Source organism: Pagrus major, chromosome 19 (genome assembly GCF_040436345.1).
Source record: "Pagrus major chromosome 19, Pma_NU_1.0".
Lineage (NCBI taxonomy): Eukaryota > Metazoa > Chordata > Actinopteri > Spariformes > Sparidae > Pagrus > Pagrus major.
Window position 1 is genome coordinate 13,596,196 of NC_133233.1, and position 21,285 is coordinate 13,617,480.

At 40.2% G+C, this 21,285-nt stretch overlaps 1 protein-coding gene across 1 annotated transcript in view; it reads left to right on the forward strand.

Annotated features, from left to right (window-relative positions):
• The window catches only part of LOC141014320 (uncharacterized), a 97,699-nt gene that overhangs the window by 43,197 nt on the left and 33,217 nt on the right, over positions 1-21,285 (forward strand). Inside the window, exons 8-18 of the mRNA XM_073488059.1 lie at positions 4,604-4,771; positions 7,323-7,502; positions 12,703-12,786; positions 13,175-13,342; positions 13,538-13,621; positions 14,400-14,567; positions 17,449-17,637; positions 17,781-18,011; positions 19,923-20,024; positions 20,310-20,386; positions 20,726-20,870. Coding sequence (XP_073344160.1) covers positions 4,604-4,771; positions 7,323-7,502; positions 12,703-12,786; positions 13,175-13,342; positions 13,538-13,621; positions 14,400-14,567; positions 17,449-17,637; positions 17,781-18,011; positions 19,923-20,024; positions 20,310-20,386; positions 20,726-20,870 — 1,596 coding nt within the window. The remainder of the gene's footprint in view (positions 1-4,603; positions 4,772-7,322; positions 7,503-12,702; positions 12,787-13,174; positions 13,343-13,537; positions 13,622-14,399; positions 14,568-17,448; positions 17,638-17,780; positions 18,012-19,922; positions 20,025-20,309; positions 20,387-20,725; positions 20,871-21,285) is intronic.

Consider the following 21,285-nt stretch of genomic DNA (forward strand, 5'->3'; position numbering starts at 1 on the left):
TTTAACGAGCTCGTTAGACCAATTAGTTAATTAATTGTCTGTATAGCGGCGGCTTCCCAAAGAGCTGCGTCTTCATTATCTGATGGCTGCTGCCTGTTGGATCATTGAATGAGAGCTGATAATGCATTGCTGTCACACTGCACTCATGACTGTGTGTGTGTGTGTCTCCACAAATGTTGCATATTTTTTCTATGTATATGTGTGTGTATATACAGTATGTATGGTTTGTTTGGGTGCAAAGCATTCATGCACAGGCATTCATGTGCAGGTGCGTGCATGAATGCTTGTGTAGCTATATGCATTTGTCTTTGTGTGTGTGTGTGGGGTTGGGGGGTATACTCAGAATATAGCGGCCAATATCAGTGTGCATATTGCAGTGAAAGGTTATGTGGGGGCCGTCACTCCCACAGGTAAAGACAGAGCAGTCCTCCTAGCCACTTTCTAATCTCTCTTTTATTAGAAGTTAATATCTCGCCTGCTCTTTCTCACTCCACACTCCCACCTGCTTAGAAATGGCCCTGCTCCATCTTTTTAATTCAATTATATTAGCCACCCTCACTCTCTCTCTGTCTCTCTGTCTCTGTCTCTCTCTCTCTCTCTGTCTCCCCCTCTCTCTCCCTCTCTCTTTCTCTCTCTCTCTGCCCATAACTCTGCAACTCACACTCACAGTCTCTCTTTTTTCTTCTGTCTCTTCCCATCTCACCCCTCCTTCCTTTGTCCTCAAATGTTCCATTTCTATTCGTAATCCTAGATGGAGGATAGACTTTGGTCAATCAAGGATTTGCGCGAGCCACTCTCCCTTTCTCCTCTCCTCCACCTTGGTGGCAAAAACATGTGATGGCTAGGAGGAGAGAATAAAAGGATCGGAGACAGGAGGAGGCGAAGGAGGCGGGGGGCAGGAGTTAAGGGGAAGACCCCAGGGGTGAAACTTTAATTGCTAAAGTAATGAGACTTGATCAGATTGAGGTTTCTCTCTCAATAGGGACTCTACTAATATGAAAGTCCAAGGCTTAAGCTCTAATTTGAAATAAAATCACAAATCTGATATTCTTTCTTCAGGACTTCCAGCCAAGGTCCTATACTCCCCCACTGGAGAATTAAGACTTTACACAGACCACATGGGAATCTTTAATCATCTCTGATGGTGGCAGATTTGGAGATGAGAAAAATCACTGTGATGTATTAATTATGTAACAATATTATGGAGTTCTGAAAGTCAGTGCCGTAAAGTCCTTGGGCTATAGGAGGGATTTTGACAGACATTGTGATCTTTAACCAGCTGCATCATGGGTAGATAACAGTGACCATATCCTGAGTGAGATTGTGGAAAATACAATATACTATTTTTATTATATGAGTAGAATACTAGGCTCATGGGAAAATAGAACATATGATATGATTTTTGAGATTGCTATATATATGGACCAGTAAGTAAAAGAACTGCTTATGTTTTATATGTTGTTATGTTTAATGTGACTTTTATTACCTGATCATGCCAGATCACAATTGTTAAAAGTTACAGATTAGAGGTTATAACTATTTTATCTTTAAGAACTAAGATAAGAGATCATTTGGAGATGATCACAACCCCGAATATACCGTGGGTGATAAAACTCACTCTTATGAAATAACAAAATATTGTAAGTTCAGTAGCTTCTCACATTGTTGGTTATCTTACATTGCTCTACATGTTACCCTGCATGCGCTTTGCCATGGGAGGATCCAGGTCACCATTGTAACAATATTCACAAACTGCTGCATCAGCCATTAAATCATTAGCTTTCTTTTGCACTCGCTTGCATTTGTAAGACAAATCTAGCTACAACACACAACTTTAACTAAGATGATACTAAATAATCAGTATGCTTAATATATATTACATTGTTCTCTTGTAATTTTACATTACTTATTACTTATTCACTGCTGCTTGTGCTCATCTTTACATGTAGTTGAATTTTATCATGTGCTTACCAACCTAGGTAATTTAGCAATCCTGATTTTTGACACTTTAAAGTCACCATGAAATGGCTAATAGAATGCTAGTTGATTCGGCATGGTGACATGTTTCCTGTAAACAGGAATGTGCGTTGTACAGTAATCCGTGAGGTTAGGTCTCTAGCAACACACTCCTAATTTCCTCTAATTATACATCCATGGCAGCATCATAAAAAAAAGAAAGCGTTTATTGGACGAAAAAAGGAACGTACTCCTCCTAGTGCAGGATAAGTCATCAAAGATGTGTTAGGCCTGCTAACGAGTTAAATAGACTGTCCTTAACCTGCTCTAACAAGTCTCTCTTCACATGACAAAATTGACATAGTTCTACTGAAGTACTGAAGTAGAGAGGAAGCTGAGAATAGATTTGTTAAAATGGACTCAATGTGAAACAGGGTGGCAGAATGTAGAATGTATGCATCTGACCTTGCAACTACCTTAGATTTCATTTCTTTTTTTTATGCACATCCTCAAGTAGATGCTTTGCACATTTATTGAAATATATGGAAATGGATTGATGGCGGTAATTACAGAAGATTTCTCTGCAATATTTAGATATACTATATATACCATAATGTCTAGTGCATATTAAACATCCTAGCATGAATTGTAGTCAGAAGTACAGTAAAACAGTTACAGTAGCTACATTTGAGGAGAAATCATTGCTTTAAGTTATATTAACATTGGTAGTAATAACATTTAAAATGTTAAAAAAAGTGCCCTTTTGCTTCATTATCGTTTCTCACCTGAAATCCCTCTCGCACTATAAATGGGTTACCACAAAGAAGACTTTGTCTTATGTAATATGTTGAACTTGGCTGAAGCGCCTGGAATTCACACATTATTGTCGCAGTTTTGTAAAACTTATTTTATTTCCCAATAGTCACACTAAAATTGGTGGAATATCCAGATAAAAGAGTCATTTTAATTCAGTGTCGCAATACCGGCTGCCCCATTGCTTATAATTGTTACCATCCATTAGACATGCTGTAGATGAGTTAACTGCGCAAAAGACCATCTTTAGCTCACTTTTACAATAGGTTGGGTGAAATATGTACTGGAGAGTCTGGAGAGCTATCTGAAGGAGGCAGAGGTGGGCTATGTAAGTGCCAAGTCCAGAACCAGGATCTGCTGTTAGAGGAGGTGACGGGAGAGACTGAGAGAGATTAGAAGTTAAAAAGAATGCTGCGCCGACAGTACCCACTGTGTGTGTGTGTGTGTGTGTGTGTCTGTGTGTGTCTGTGTCTGTGTGTCTGTGTGCGTGGGAGTCTTTATTGTGTGTGGTTATGTTTTCATGTGGTCTCCCTGTCTCATAAATCTTAAAATCGTCCAGTCTGACATGCAAGGCTGTGTACTTGTGTAGTGTGTATGCGTGTGTATATGTAAATGTGATTGCGAGTTTTGTTTGTGTGTGTGTTGACTGTCTGTGGAGCCTCCTTACTAATCTAACACAGGGCTCATTTAACACAGTGCTAATGAATAGGGGCTTTGATTTGGCGAGGGGCTCTGAACCACAGGCCCACACACACTCACATTCATGCATGGGGTGAGGAGTTCAACCACTGTCTGCTTCCTTAGACATAATCAGTCCCCTTCCCCCAATAATCACTCCAAGCACTAATTTCTGTACAGTAACACACATGAACTTTAGTTTCAATCTATGTTACTGAAAAACAATGATGCCGTAGATTCATTTTTGAAGTTGATGATAAACATAAAGGTGTGCAAGTACAATGTGAATTCTTTTTTCCTGATGGTACTTCAGTGTGTACATCTCATTCATCTAAAATGCATATATGACGCTTTCATATAGTAACTAGAAACCGTAACCGTCACCAAGGCTCAACAGTCTCCTTTAATTCTATCCTGAGAGACAAAGAAAATGTCTAAAAACACTCACAATGTTAAAGAAAGTGAGAAAAAAATCCTGGATTTGTGCCTTTTTCGTTTCTATTCTAGACCGACAATAGTCTCCTCCATCCAAGTTTTGTGGAAATCTGTTCGGTAGTTTTTGTGTAATCATTCTGACCAACCAACCAACAATCAGACACAGGTTAAAACATGACCATCTTGGCAAAGGTAACAACACTTTTACTAATCTGTTGGGCAGCAGGATCAAGATGTTGGGTAGGTTTGGTTTATCAAAGATGTTAGCAAAGCAATACAGCACATTAAATAAACAGAGCAGAAACGTCAGATTGGACCACCATGTTTAATTATACTTCTTTGAACATCACGGTCACGGCTGAAAATGACAACAGAAATAAACAAGTGTGCTGATTCCACATATGTCCTTAATGTTTTGAATATTACAGGCATAATATAAAAAGCTACTATTATTTTGGGATGAGACTAACATTAAACTGCTATCTTGACAATTATTTAGTCTCGTTGAAAGTATCTGATCTCTTTAGTGCAATCTGCGAGGAAAAACTGATAGTAGCGTGAACAGGTGCCTCTGAATATACTACTTTTGTTTGCCCTTTTGGTGTCTGAATCAAGGCAAGTAAAACCCTAAGGTGCAGGTAGTAGTATAGCTGTATTTGTGTATGTGCGGTAAAGACTGTTCTGTTGTCCATCTGTGTGTGTGTGTGTGTGTGTGTGTTAGATGAAAGAGCGAGAAGAGCGTGTGAGGCACCTGGACCAGGATGTGGTTGGTTTGCGAGCCACACAGGACTCTCTGAAGAGAACCTTGGCTGTAAAGGAGAAACACACACAACAGCTGGTCCAAGACAACACACAGCTTAAAGAAAGCCTGGCTTCACTGCAGAGTAAAGTAGGTAACACACACACACACACACACACACACAACCACACACACACACAGAAGGGGAGCTCTTCTTAAATAAGGAACAGAATTGGGCAACCTTCTCTAAATCAAATCCAGTCAGGTACATCAGGGAATTCTCCTCATTTTTTACTTCCTTCACAGTTAATCATCCGTCCTTCTTCCCCTCCTCCTCTGCCTTCCCTCGCTCGCCCTCTCTCCATATTTAATAACTCATCGCCACCATCTTAGCTCCGCAGAGGGTTGGCTCATTGTACAATAAAAAACCGTGTTCATGTGAATATCACTTAGCCAAGAGAGGGGCGCTGGAGTGGGGGAGGGTTTACTGTTATTTTGTTTCCTTCTTTAATCCATTCATTATTTTTCCTTGTATCATTCTTTCTTTCTTTATTTTCTTTCTTTCTGTCTTTCCTTTTCTCTCTCGTCTCCCTTGTCCAGTCTCGCTCTCACCCCAATGAGAACCAATGGGTAATGTATGGGAACATTAAAGAGTCATACGCATGATGAATGGAATGGCCTTTAGGTTTCTCTCATTGTCCTTTTCCTCTCTTTCTTGTAATTCTCTCTCTCTCTCTCCCTGTGTCTTACTCCCGCTGTATTTCTTTCTCTCTCCTTCACTTCCCCCCTCCTCTCGCCCCTCTAGGTATTTCAGAGTGGCGCGTGGCAGTGATGTGTTTTAGACTTAAATTAACCCATTTACTGTGTTCTTGACCAAAACGAGTCATTTATTTCTAGTGTTTTAGTGGTACGGGTGCCAACTAAACAAAGTGTATTCAACATAAAAGTGCTTTAGTCACTTGACTTCGGGAACTCTCTTAGATGTTGACTTCATGCCCTTACTTTTCAAACACTAAATTAATTTATCTGTCATCTTACTGACATCATTGTTGAATTCTGAAGGTGGCAGCAGTTTAAGTGTGATCATTTGAACAATTTCATCTTCAAGTGCCAGTACACACTTTGCATATTTAATGTGCCACAGGTTTGAGTGGGGTTCAAAGTAGTCTGTTTTACCTTCTCTTTTACTGATAGAAAGGTTGTTTAGACAGAATTTTGCCACTGCAAATTGTTACCTGATACAGTAAATACTGTTACAGTTCCACAGTACACGATTGAGTTGAAATTGATTGGACACAATTAAACATGAGCCCACATACAGTCTAGTACAGACTAGATGCACTGAATGATAATACCCTTATTGATACTTTTACTTTTACTTTTTGTCAGAATTGGCTGATGACAGATATTTCAGTTGTACACACCTGTAGAACAGTGCAGTAGCACAGTCAAACATCCAGACTGAGGAGGTTGCAAACCTGGAGGTAGTTTCTGGACATTTTTTTTGTCCTGTCACAGTTTTCCTCACTGTAGGCTATTTTTTCTCACTGCAATATCTATGTCCTGCAGCTCAGTGGAAACAGCACAATCATGGCTAGAAGTGGGGGAGACCTCAAAAATGTACTTTTTGTGTTATCACATTTGCCCACAAGTGTTACCTATGTATACTGGGAAAAATTGGGGCTCCACATGCCATACATATTTAACTATTTACATTTCTACAACCGGCTCCTCCTTCTTCAGTCCAGTCAACTTTTGCGGAATTGTTGTTACGTGACCCTAGGTCTCAGCATCATTGAGGGCTTCCCAGTTGCACTGAAGAGTGCAAAAACTTTGATTTTTTTGAGACAACAGCTTTAAATACAACAGGAAACCAGATGAGAGAGAGGGTGGAGAGGGTGTCATGCAGCAAAGGGCCACTGCAGCGAGGAAACAGCCTCTGTACATGGGGCACGCACTCTACCAACTGAGCTACTGTGGCTCCCCAAGAGTGCAAAATGTAATGTTTATTTTACAGAATCTGGGTAGAGCAATGCCTTCATTTTTGTTGAAATTTAAAATGAGACATGTAGAATGAAGTGTTTTTCATGCAAGGTCAGTATTTTTAGCTAAGATTTGATTCATTTTCCTGATGGAAACCTTCACAGCACATGATTTGTTTGAATTCTGACCATCTGAAAATGAAAAATCCTGTTTTTATCTTTTCTGGCTATCATAATGGTGTAATTCGCATTTCTTTTTATGGAAAACATTCCTCTCAAACCTGCCATGGGGTTCATTAAAGAAATGTGGTGTTTTCCAAGGACCCATGTGAATGAAAGCATATTGTTTCTCTTGTCTGATTGGGGTCAGATCCCAAGGTTCAAGAAGCACTCGTCTACAGTTAGTGTTACCTACAACTTTATGACATGTAGTCAAGCAGTTTTATTGGTCCTGAGTCTAAGCAGTAACTGCAGGGTTCCCCAGCCTGGCACAAAGCCTTTATGATTTTCCTTTTCACTGCTATGGAGACAGAACAGGGGCAAACCTCCCTAAACTATACTTTCTTCTTCTGTTTGTATCTTGTTGGTTCTCCCATTCTCCTCCTCAGCTCTCTCTACAGCTTTCTGCCTGCATGTGACCGTGACTATCTCAGTCTTTGGAGAAGGTTTAAACCTGACATACTCCACTTATTCTTCTTTCTATCTCTGCTCACCCTCAGTTACAAATGAGTGAGTGCACGTTGAGTGACATCAGTGAATCCCTGGATCAGACCAACACCATCCTGAACACGGAAAGACAGCAGAGGCAGCAGATCCAGGAGCAGCTGCACAATGCCAACAAAGAGATGGAGCATCTGCAGAAGGAACTGACCCACATGGGTCACACCACTGAAAAGAAGGTGATTGGTTTCTTCCTCAAGGTCTTCATTCTTATATTAAATGATATACATTCTTTCAAAACTTTGCAATGTTATTGTAATAGTTAAGTGGGACAACACGTGACTTCCCTGTTGTTGTATTGTTGATACACTATCTGCGAGTTTGCTTGCTCACAAGGTCAAGAAACATTTTCTACATAGAGTGGACAATGTCAGAAAAAAAATGGTTAAACTGAAAACACGCAATTTCTACAGGATGGAGATGAAATATAATATTCACTTTAATGTAATGCATTGTCTTTTCCCACAATGGGGCTGATAAGAAGGGTCGCACAGGTGAGGGATTCATTTAAATATTCAATTTTCAAATGTAATATTCTCTGTGACAGGCATTGTCTATTTCTACAATGGGGCTGATAATAAGGTTTTAGATAATGGGTAATGGGATGTTCTGATATTTAGAGCCTTATTAAAAACACACACTTTTGACGAAGACAGACTTGACAAAAATTTGGATCATTCTGCTAAAATGGGATTTTTTTTTATTTTCCCAGCTAGGACTAGAGTGACACAAAAAAAATGCACATGTTCATATGCTGTATTGCTTTTTAGACCTTCTATCCTCTGCCCTTTTTGCCACATACCAAAAGCTTATGTTATTGCTCAGTGGTTTGTATTTAACCTTCAATTAACCAGCTTGGAAAGATACTTTTCATGAAGCCATTGGTGAAATTTCAAGGGCTTGGATATATAAAAAGGAGAAGCAACACATGAGATTTAGTCCTGTTCACTGGCGAGCCTCTTCACTGACAATACTCATTGCAGAATGTTTTGAGGGTTAGGGTTAAGGTCAGGATTTTGGTAGCTATCATTGAGGGTGTTGTTGGAACAGTCTCCCAGTTTATAGAGTGCACATTAAAAAGATTACATCCTTTAAAACTCATATATGAGAGTCAATGAGTTTTAGTGAAATTACACATTTTGATTAAAATTATAGAGCATATTTTTGACCTTCTTTATTTCACTCTGGTGGAGTGAGTGTTAATTCAGTTGTCATTCTGCATATCGGGAGCGAACTGTTGCATCAGGATTACACAGGTCTTGTAGGATAAGCTGTTGGCAAATATTCTACAACTGTGTAAGATTGACTGTATGTGCACATGTGTATCATGTGTACATGAAGTTGTGTATGATGATGCCAAGGGATGGATCATCATACTCTGTACAGGGATCTGGTTTCTGCTTCACATCTGGCCCTGTTTTATGCACCGAAACTGTTTTTTCTCTGATCTATTACAAGCTCCCCTCTCTCTCGCTCTCTCTCTCTCTCTCTCTCTCTCTCTCTCTCTCTCTCTCTCTCTCTCTCACACACACACACACACACACATACCCACACAGGGGCACACACATTTACAGCTTCGCATTCACTCTTGCACACTTCAGTCCATCATTGTATGGACAGTGGTAGAAGTAGGTGTGTGTAAAAGAGACGAGTGTGCCTGCTCCCACTTGAATGTAAGCGAAACCCGAGAGAACTTTGTGATAAGTATTTTCTTCTGCAGCCCTAAATGTCCTAACATTAGCACAGCTGAACAAATACTGTCAACACTCTCTCCTTCATCTGAAATGTACTCTGATTCACACTCTCCCCCTCTCACTTAGACTCTGTCGCTCAGAAGAATAGGAAAGCTGTTTGCCTTTTCTGTAGAGAGAAAGCAGTCCACTCACTTTTTTCACATATCTAATTCTCTGAAACTGCTGGGACGTAAGATGAAGTAGAGGAGAGGAAACACTGGTCTGACTTGAGTCGGGAGGGTTATAGAGGTCAGACTACTTGACCACTTGACGGCTATATCTGTCTATATCTGTGAGAGTCTATTTAACAATGCTCTTCTAATCAGTGGGAAATTGGTTTCTCCACAAAGGCTCAGATAGGAAAGAAGCCTGCATTTTACATGAACAATGGTACATTCAAATTGCTATCGTACATCATTTTATTATGATGTAGTGTGTACTCTACTGCTGGAAGTATTGTGAAATTTCACAAATCAATGAAATAATCAAAGTTTTTCAATTTGTTTCAGTCATTAACATTTGAAATAATCCTTGACTAAACACTGATTTTTATATTCAGAACACATCTCCAGCTCAGTTATGATCAGCTGTTGATTCTTTTGGTAGAACACATCAAAAATGAAAGAGGAAGTTCCCTAAATAAAAGCAGATGTTTGCATGTTTTTTCCCCAAAAAATAACATTTTAAGCACAAAATCCTTCTTAATGTCTTTTTAATCCCTTATCCTTTATTTATCTGTATCCCTTTTTACTTGTTCTCCATCTCTATTAGTAGTTCCCTCCATCTCACCAACACACAGCGCACACATCATCATCATGCAAATGGCCAGATGTTGCTTTAGTTTTAACATGTGGTTAAAGTGTTATACTGGCTCAAACTCCCCCCACTGAGAAACTTGAAAGTAGTGAAGCCATTAACATGACAAGGGGCTTTGTCTCAGAGATGATCTGCTTCGTATTCTCAGAGCCAAAAGTCACATGTGCAGTTCTCTTGAGGCTCCGTTTTTGAAGTTTCAGGTCATGGATGTACACCGGAGGGGGCGGGCAGGAGAAGAGGGGGGAACGAGTTAGACAGATGGATGGATTTAGTGTGAGAAGCATGGAAAAATGCAGAGGGGTTGTAGGTTGTAGGGAGGAAGGAAAGTTGAGATAAGGGGAGACACCTTTTGATCCGGTGGGAAGAGCTGTCAACTCACAACAGACTGGGCCGTGGCCATTATATTTGGGACAGTTATTGCCATGAAATTTGGCCATTGCATCTTAGTTATGTTCGGGCAGGATAAACAGCTTCTTCACTTCACTTCTTCTTTATTACTGTACTACCTAATATTAATGAATTAATGAATGTACCCTAAGTGTTGCCATTTTGTTTTAACAGGGTAGCTTGTGTTACTCATTTTCAGTGCCGTGTGCTTGAATATAGTTGAATTGTTCATTGCGTTTGATTTATTGTAAACATGGTGTGTCTCCAGCTTCCCCCCTGGGGCTTCAGTGTAAAAAGAATGCACTCATAGTTCTTCTATAAAGCGCATTAGGGTAAAAGAATTCAAAATGCATATTATCTAAAATGGACAACGGCGCCTGGGTCGGAATGAGAAGGCATAGAAGAATGAAAGGATGACGGAAAGCGTGGTACAGTGGAAGGTAAGCAGCATTGTGTGAAGGTTGTTCAAGCCTTCAAGGTTGGACTTGGACAAACATTGGTCCTGCTCACAATGCTTTACAACCATCAGAATAGCTTACTGATTTTTCTCTCTCCCTGCTTTCTCTCTTGATCTCGCTTATTGCTCATTTCTTCTCTTGCCTTGCCACTTCTGCCTTTCATCCACCCCTCCCCTCGTCGCCAACCCCACCCACCCCCAACTGTTCAAATATTATTTCTCCCCCTCCTGTCGTCCTCTCCCCCCTTTTTTTCCCTCCCTCTCTTTATCTTGTCATTGCCTGTCAGTAGGGATTCTATCTGCGCTGAGTGTGTTGTGTGCGTGCGTATCTGTGAACACATTGAGACTGAGATACACTTAAGAGCTCATTGATTTAAAAATACCTTCGATATTGGAGGTCCCCTCCTGCAGATTCGTTCAGAAGCTTATCACACACACACGTAGACATCCACGTAGAGATATGCATAAACCAAAGCTCCACTCCAAAGTTTCTCCTTAAACTTTGTGATTGACCTAGTTAGTGTGTCGTTTTGACAAGTTGTCTGTTTTGACACGACATCCTCCGGTGTTTATCAACATCCATTCTGCCTATCACATGCTCACATTGGGAATTCACGCACACACACATGCACACTCAAAGATAAATCAAGCTAAGATTTAAAAAGAAAAAAAAAAAAAAAATTGGCAGGAAGTAAGTGTTGTGTTTGCTATGGGTAAGTGGAATGACTTGCATTTGTAACAACAATGACTGCTCTGGTCATTTTTTTCTTTTGTCTGAGGTCCATTGAAAACTCAAAACACAACCTGTATTATTCGTGTCCAAGATTCCAGCTCTTTACCACCTCTGTGAGTGCTTACATGAGCACTCATTTGTGATTTAGCTGCTATGTGCATGGCAGTGTGTATGCAGTGTTCTTTTTTTTCTTTCTCCCTCCCCTTGCCGTAGCTCAGGTTTAGTGTGTTTAGCGAGCCTGGACCGCTGACAGCCAGAGGTGAGAGGTCAAAGAGCCAAGTTAACTCCATCAATCCCCCTGGACAGTTACAAACGAGCCCTCAACTCTGGTCAAAACAATCCCTGGATCATGCAGGACGGACTGGAGGTGGGGAGGGAGGGAGAGAGCGAGTGTTTGCCTCGGGCTGTTATGTGTTAGAATAAAACGAAAGTGGAAACTACGTCCAAATCAGATGTGTATACCGGTGATAAATTTTCATTATTAGTTATTATTATCTTTAAACATTGTGGAGTAAGACAAGGCTGTGGTCTTATCCCCATGTTATTCAAGATATCCAGAAAATGAACTCAACTGTATAACAGTCCAATGTCCTGGTACCTTGTTCTCCTTTCAACTCCTAAAAGCTTAATGAATAAATAAATAAATAAATGAAACTAAGCATCTCTAAAAAAAATTAAATTGTAAGACATGAGTGCTTACAAAAATATCCCCAAAAACTCCAACCAGCACATAATAGCAGATACCTGGCTGTTTTGACTGACCCCAAACAGACGAAAAGCTTTACAAGATACAGACTTGGTAAACACAAACAGATGAGATACAAAAAAAAAAAAAAAGTCCAAAAACATTTCCCAAAACACACACATGAAAGCATGTGCAGACGCACACACTCACACGCACTCATTTGGCATAGAATTGAAGTGGGTAATTAGGGGAGGTCACCAAGGAAACAGACAAACACAAGCAATTTTCAGACATACTGTATACTCACAAGATACATAAACAACCCTTTCTCTGTATGTACCGTCATCCGCCCACCACCACCATTACCTAAAACACAAATATGAAAACAAGACTGGAATATTTTATCTCAAGTTTTGTAAACAGCGACCCAAGTTCCCTTGTTTCCTGAGATACAGTTTGATGATTCGGGGAGATACGACCCTTAACATAATGTTACTTTGTCAAAAAAAAAAAAAAAGTGCCATGTCCGACATCCTTCAAGCAGGAGAAATCTGTTTTTGTTTTCCAGATTCAGAAGAGGGAGATTAAGATGTGCGCACTGGTGAGGGAGCTCACAGAGAGTAAGAAGCAGCACTCTGAATGTCAGAACGAGGTAAAAAAAAGAAAAAAAAGAAATAAAAACAACAACATCTTCATTATTCACAAAACAGATTATTTTTAATGCTCATGATTCATATTAATGTTAACTGTGTTAAAAGGTTGATACCTGATTCCACTACTATCAAATAAATGTAGCTTTTGTTCCATTTATTAAAATGGAAATTGAATCAGAATTAATTTAATTAGACTTTTCATGTATTGTGTATTAGATTATGTTGAGGGAATGTTGAGGTTTTGGGATGCTAGAATTAATATCATTTTATTACTCTTGTTGATTATGATGTTATTTATTTTTGTATATTTTTTTGTTGTGGGTGTTTTGAAGAACTCAGAGATTATAGTACTGATTGAGTGGCTTCATTGTACCGCGTATTTTCCAGTTGCTCCATAGAGAGACGGCTTCGGAGAAACTGTGCGAGGAAAGGGATGAGCTGAGAGCCAAGATGGAGGACCGGGGCAGAGAGTGTGTCCACCTCAACCAGACCAAAGAGAGGCTGGAGGCAGATTTGGCTCTGAGCCATGAGAAGCTCCACACCTTGCACCTGGAGGTCCATGTCTCTCTGTCTCTGTGTGCATGTGCTCATGTATTTGTGTGTGTTTGCATGCATGCGTAGGTCAGAGCTATGCAGCCAAATCTTACATTGTTAACCCAATATTCAACCAAACGCATGCACATTATGGGCTCAAATTCCAGCACATGCAATTTGTTATTTCTTTTCTTCAAGTGCATTTTCTGTGTGTAGGTCCGAAGCAGAGATCAATTAATTCTGCAGTTAAGAGCCGAAATGAAGACAGCTGAACAAAAGCATGAAAAGACACAGGAACAGGTGTGGTGGCTTGTTTGTGTCTGTATGTTGATATGCTATTTTCCTATGGCTAGTCACTTATACTATATCTGTTTTCTGATTATCTGTTTATGATTTGAGTGTATTTTCAGGTTATAATGTTGTAGTTTTAAAAGATTTGTGTCCAGCTTATAAAATATCATACTGGTTTAATATCGTAAATTTAAGGTCTCCCAGCTATGTTCTGTGAAAAATAGTTTTGGTTTTTCAGATTTGTTTCTGTTTTTTGGGATTTAAATTTGTCTCAGGGCTTAAATTCAATTGTAGGTAGCACTACAACGATTTCAAACCTGCCTTACTATTTTTTGTTTTTTCCTTTCATATGCCGAGGCTAGGTTGAATGAGCACCCTTGTGTCTTTTTTTTTTCCAACGATGACCTGTTTTACACCCACAGAGTTGCACACATCCACTCGAGGGAAGTGCCCAAACCAGCAGCAGTCTTCTACTGTTGGCTGCTGAGCAGCTCCATTAGAGCAGTGGGAGGCGTAGCACCTTGCTCAAAGGCTCCTCGAAAGTTGGAGCTAAGGAAAAGGGGAATCGTTACTCATTCATGTCTGCTTGTGCCCACATTTTCCCAGCTGGTCCTGAGACTAAACTGGGAAACTCTCTGACTCAAGCCCGATTCCCTTCACTTTTAGGCTACTGCCGCCCCCTCGCTGTCTTTTCTGTCTGTCTGTGAGCACGCTCTGTGTTCCTACATAAAGTTATTCCATTTCCGTCCCTCTCAGTTTTCCTCACTTTCTGTTTCTTCTCGCTTAGGTGGCAGCACTGGAGGGTGAGGTAAGACACTTTAAACACAAGGTCATAAGGCACCAGGAAGAGGCCTGTCAGTTGAACGAGAAGGTCAGAGATATCGAGCGGCTTAAAGACCAGAAGGAGAAAGAACAACTGCAGCTACATGGTCAGCTCTGTATTAGTCAGCAACAGGTAAGGACAAATTTTTACCTCTCCTCTTCACCTGCGCTCATCTCCACCTCCCTTGCAGGTGAAATCTCTGGTGAAATCTCAGTTGAACTCTGACCTGGAAGCTGTCAAACAGGCTCGAGAGACTGATGCAGAGCGTCTTGCTTCACAGCCGACTGAATTCTGAGCTCAGACAAATGCAGAGCAGCCTGAAGGATTGAGAGTCAGAGGTCGAGAAGCTCAAGGACAATTTAAGTCAGCAGCACATAGCTGCAGAGAAGTCTTTTGCTTGCTCAGTTGTCAATCAATTGAACCGCGATACTACAGCGAAACAATCTATGGTGCTAATCTAGTGGACGGCATAAAAAGAAAAATGGTGTGCATTTATCCGTCTGAGAGCAAGTGATCTAAATCACAGCAGACAATCAAGTAGTCAGTCCTCTGCCAGGAACAACAAACTGACCCGTTTCTGGCAGACAAGCTTTACTTTGCAGTCAACTTACATAGATTCCCATCTACATCATCTGAATTAACAAACAAGACAAGATGACCCCTCTGTTTGTCAACCTCTCACATCCAATTGGACCCAAACACGAGTACAGATAGGGAAAGATAGATCAAGAGAATAAAAAAACAAAAGAAGAGTAGAATAAAGTTATTATCAACCAAGGGTCAACTTGGGTAGTTATGTGACTGCCATGAATGCTCAAACGGCAGGCCAAATTAGGGTCAAAGCGATTTGTCTTCCATCATATTTAATGAGGGTTATTTGTTTCCCCAAAGCACAAGCTCCTGATTATGGTCACAAGAAAGCCGTGGTGTTCCCATTAAGCCTCGTTATAAGGCCTTTCATCCTGCGACAGAAAGAAACGCTAAATCCACTATTAGTATTTGGACTGTAGGGTAGTAAATGCATAAAAAAAAAAAATAAATAAGCACTTATAATAGGTTAAGTTGGCATATGACAACTTACTTTATGTTGTGTCTGTGACTTTAAATCTGTTACCTTGCATAACCTTGGGCAAAACATTCGCCATCACACTCTGAGTAAAATCAAGTGTACATGGGCTGAGTCAATGGTTTTAAACAGTCCACACACACACCTACACAGGTTGTTCAGTTTTTGACTCGAGAGCAGGGAATGAAAGCTGATGGTGCTCCTCCATCCTCTCCTCTCCTCTGGTTTATGTCTCTTTCTTCCTTTGCATGAGCAAGTTCTCTACTCAGTCATGCTGCCTCCTACCCAGTGTTAGTCCTTGATGGGCCCAGCTAATCCCTGGTTAAACCAAGCTGCGGCGAACCGCTGAAATCTAACTAGTTGGCTGTCATTAGTTGTAAACCCTCGTGTTCTGATCCAGATTACAGCGGGATTAATGTGGATGAACTCAGGCTGAGTGTTAGAGCGGGTTTAACTTTCTCAACCTCTCTGCTTGAAAGGTGAGCTATGGTAGGATTCCTTGTGTAACACCGGGATTAAGCTTGGTTTCACTTCCTTGGTTCCCTTTTCATTATGAGCGAGGTTACTGTAGAGCAGCATGATATGTTACACCATTACACCAAACTAGCATCAATTTCAGTATTTTTAGGAACATTTAGTCACAATGACACATATTTTCAAGTATCCTGTTTCACTGTTAGATTTTATGGCATTATAATGATGATGATGATGATGATGATGTAATAGTTTCAGTTTATTTATCCTTCTTCATGTGCGCATACAATAAGTTCTGGCAGTTACTTGCAACCTTCCTTGCATTCACTTGCTCCTTGGATAGACTTCTTTCCCGAGTTAGGAAGTCGCTCTTCCAACTTCAGTGTATTCATGAGCTTTTCTCAAGGTTATATTTATAACTTTTTTATGTAGACGAATCATTTAAAAGAACAGAGCTTGTAGAAAGATGCAGAACTAAAGTTTGATTGTTTTGTTTATGTCTGTGTAAGAATTCTGATAGTTGGTTCCAGCTTCTACCAAGGTTTGTCAGCCAATAGTATGATGCCATTGGTATCACGAGGTATCTGTGTTTCCTCAGCGATCAACAGTCTTAACAGTCGCCAGTTTGTGAAAAAAATAAACATAAGAATGGTGGAGTTCTACAGTTTGTGCCCAGTATACTGTTCTGCCCTATATCGATCAATATACCATATCAGAATTTTTTATTTGGACTTGACCCCAAAAGTCGAGTCTCGGCCCGGCTCTATATTTTATTGCTCAGAGCATTTAAATGTGTTTGAAGTTTGAAACTTTATATTACAGAGTGATTTTGTCCCAGAATTGGTCCTACACCAGTACATTCTCTAAAACCATTTAAATATAGCATTACCTGACCTGTTATCAGGGTTAACACCAATACATTTTTCTAAACCAGGTCACTCTACATGGACAGCAACTAATGTTTTAACCAACAAACACATTAGAAATGACTCATGAGCACAAAATTGATATTCAATATGTGAATTAATACGTCTCTAATCATCATTCAAACATTTACTCTCATCTACTGTGTTTCTGTGTGTATGATGTTGAAGTCGGCAAATCGTGTCCAAAGTTTTTCGCTTACTTTTTGAGTTTTTGTTTTGAATTGAGGCAGCGTTCAAATTTTTCGGATTATTTCAACACCACATAAATGCACTAATATATAAACAGTAACACTCTACACTTTAACAGTTGGCAGCTGTTCAGTAAATTTTCTCTAGAGCACCTACAGTATACAGTACACGAGCGAGTCCAAGTGTTACTCTCCTTTAAAAAACAGCACTTCGGTCACTCTACTAAACCTTCAGGCTACGGCTGTTCCACTTAAATAAAACACAACAGTTTATTCCCATCAACGTTGGCTTTTCATTTGACTGCATTTGCTTTCAGGTCGAGACATTTGAAGGGAACCTTAAGAAGCAGGAGGTTGAGATGGAACTTCTTCATCAGCAGCTTGAAGGAGCCAAGGAGGAGCTGAAAGATGCCAGTTTGCAAGCCCAGAGGCAGAACGAAACTGCAGCCATTTTTAAACAAAAGTATACAGCAGCTATAGAGAAGGTGCATAGGGTGCAAGGGCAGGTGGAGGTTTTGGAAGAGGAACTACGGTTCTCACAGCAACAGGTAGATCTTAGTTTACAGTAATATAGTATATTGGCATTATTGGCTGTTACTTGCTTTGAGATTTCATCAGCTTTAATCCTTTTCTACATACATACATTTTTTGTCCTCAGTCCATTCTAAAGTTCTGCCATTGCCTTATTCAGCTAAGAGATTCCCAATCAGCAACTCATTTGGTGAAGGAAGAGCTAGCTGAGCTGGCGCAGCGGTACCAGGAAAAGGTCAGCCAATGGGAGAATTCACAGGAGGCTCTCGACCAGATGACGGATGAGCTCCAGGCCAATCAGAATCTACTCTGGGAGAGTCAGCAAAAAGCAGACCACCTTAAAGGCCTGATAGGATCCTTGCAGGAGCAGGTGGACACACACAAACAGCAGGTCAGGACAAAAACGGACACACTCTACAGTATGTAGACAGAATACATACGCGCAGGCATAAATACACGTAATGCCTAGCAGCTAGTTTGTCATGTCAGAATTGATTTCGCACAGCTACTTTGTTGTTGTTGGCAGTGCTGGGTCAGGGATGTGTGAACTGACCAATCAGAGCAGACTGGGTATTCAGGAGGGTGGTCCTTAAAAAGACAGGAGCTAAAAGAGAGCGTTTCAGACAGAGGGGGAACACAGTGCTGCAGCTGTAGACAGTATGAGAAAAATTATGTGTTTTTTGAGCATTAAAGCATGTAAACCTCTTCTAGTAGTAACCCAAAATATAATTATGAACCTGAAAATGTACATAATATGTCTCTTTAAAAGACCTAGATCTGTGTGCTTCATTATACAGGCTAATTCCTTGTAATATTTCCATGTATCAATCAACGAAGCTGCTTGGGAGAATAAGAAATGAATATTGTTACAATCTTTATGGCGGTGTATTTTTTCAGGATAAAGTTTTCATGTGACCTCAAGACGAGGAAGTTCCCAACAAGAAAAATCGGCTTACGTGCATCAGTGTCGAGGGCGTCTTCGTGTTCTTGTGTGCGCTACCAGGTGCTCGCCAGCTCCATTAATGTGTGAGCTCGTGCATGGGTCTATTTTTGTGTGTGCATGAGTCATTGTACACATGTATGTGTGTGCGTGTGTGTGTGTACAAGTGTGGGTTTGTGCACGTGTGCACTGGCGTGTGTCACTTAATCTTTTCTCCTTTTTCTTTCTGTTTTATATTTACTACGTCAGGCAACAAATGAATCATCTTTATTACGGAGAAATTTAATTTGGATGAACTTAACTGCTGCCGCCAAGGTCAGACGGGCAGAATGTCATTTTAATCCAATCAACTTTAATCTGTTGGTTATAAAAGAGTTAGGCTGTTGAAGAATGGCTGTATCTCAGGCCCTTTATTACACTGGCTAATGACTTTGATTGTGAGGCGCCTATCAAGAGGTTAAGAGTTCTTATGGAGCTTCACGTCCTGCTAATTCTCTACCTTGTGCCACTGTTGGGCTCATCTGACCTGAAAATCACTAATGTCCTCATTCCCTGTTTATAAGAAAATCTAAATTGAAAAATAAAAGTGAAATACTTTTTAAATTTTAAAGAATGAATATAAAATCAATGTACAGGTTATAGCATAAGAAAAATAAGTGGAAACTTACACAATAGCTTGAATATAGTATCTTAATGCTATCTTTTTTCTGGTTCATTTGTATTCTGACTACGGAATATTTCACTATAACATAAAGATGAATACAAGAAGTCAAATTTCTCTCCTTCCCTACAAAGTCACAACTTTTGAATTAGTTATGTAATTTGCCTATATAAAGGAGAGCAGCTAATAGACTAAGATTAAGGGTAGCGATACATTCTGCCATACATTTAGGAAACACAATGAGCTCCATGGTCTTTAATTAAGTGAGCAATGCTAAGTTCTTGAGGTGCTACTGCCTTTTGTACTTTCTGACTTAACTTGTTAATGTGATGCTAGCTGTGTTGGAGTTTGTCAGCTGTGCTTGGAACATCGAGGCCAAGCCTCTCTGTGCTCTGCGATGCAACAAATCAATTCACATAATGAGTGTAATGTATAATGATGTGGTTCCTTAAGGGCACATCAGTGTCATTGTCATTTTTTATTAAACCAAAACGCATATAATCTGTTGAAATGCAATTCATGTCAAACGTGTCCCCTTTTGTGGCTTTGCTTTTTTAAGAGTCTTTTTTTCTGTTTTAAATCACCTGCAGTTTGTTACATTTTCAATGTATCATTGACTGAAATTATTCTATGAAAATGCTGAAAATTTTATATATTTTTCTTTTCTCTTTCTACCTATTTCACTTGCTCTCTACTCGTAGAAACTTGTGCTGGAGTGTGACCTACACTTGTATCAACAGACTCATTCTCATTCTGACGAGGAGTATCACAGTCTGCTGAGACACAGACAACAGCTGCAGAGGGTGAGATTTCTACTGTTCTGCACATTGAGGTTACACATTACAGATTACAGATAACACTTTTTGCATATCATGCTGATATACACCGTATATCTCGTAGAGTGGTAACAGATACATTCAGATAGAAGAATCAGACTACTTACATTCAAAAAAGGCAGAGATACATCGAAGAGTTATACTTACTTGAAGGTAGTTTCACCTTTAACACAAAATAGAAGCTACATTCCAGCACCTACATATTTTTTAATCGTGTGTGTGTGCGTGTTTCTGCATGTGTGTGTGTTTCAGCGCTGTACTGAGCAGGTTGAGCGCCTTGCGGAGTGTGAAAAGGCTATTCTTCAGATGAAGTCAGAGCTGGAGAGACAGTAATAACTGAGTCTATAAAACTCTCATTCTCCTCTGCTGATCCTGGTTCCTGTCCTTGTCTCTCCTCTTATGCCCTTCCCGTCTGCCTCCACCCCCCTACTCGCTCTCATTCTCGTAACAGTCTCACTTGCAAAATGTCATACAGTAGCACACTCTATGTGTTACATGGAAAATTTAACATAACCTATTTAAATCTTTTTGTTCCTATACTGCTAAACTTTTATTTTGGTCTTTTTTTCATGTTGCAGACATGTTTTTGTCTTTCACTGTGCTCATTTGTACCATGCATATCCTAACAGTTTGGACAGGCCGGTCACGTTTTCCTCTCCTTTCCGTAGAGCCCAGGAAAGAGTGGGTCTAAAGCAGAGTCTTGTTGCGTCCCACCATGCACACATGAGCAGTCGCAGCCAGCTAGAACAGGAAGTGCAAAGTCTGAAAAAGGAAGTTACACGCTTAGAGCTTGAGCTGGTGGACACCCAAAAGGTATGGAAGTAATGTGTATCCACTGACCTGTCCTCTAATGTAGAGACAACCATATTATTTTGACCTTTTTCCCCTCATTCAACTCTTTTTTCCACTTCTGCATCACCCTAAAATGTTGCCTGTATGCATGCATCTCAGGCTAAGAACATGAGCTTCTTGAGATTCAATTCAAGTTCTTTAAAGAGGAGTACTCAACCCACCTCCACCAGCACCACACACCCACCACTCATGCGATTGTCCCGTGATTGCCTGGCAGAAACAAATTGCCTTGCCATTAATTAAAGCACCAAACGTGCCAAGGCTGGTGAAATTGACTCCAATTAAGAGCTCAATGGGACACTAAATATTCAAATTACTCAAAGTGGTGACTGTAGCTTGGCAGAGTGCCAACATTGCTGGCAGTCATAGACACATC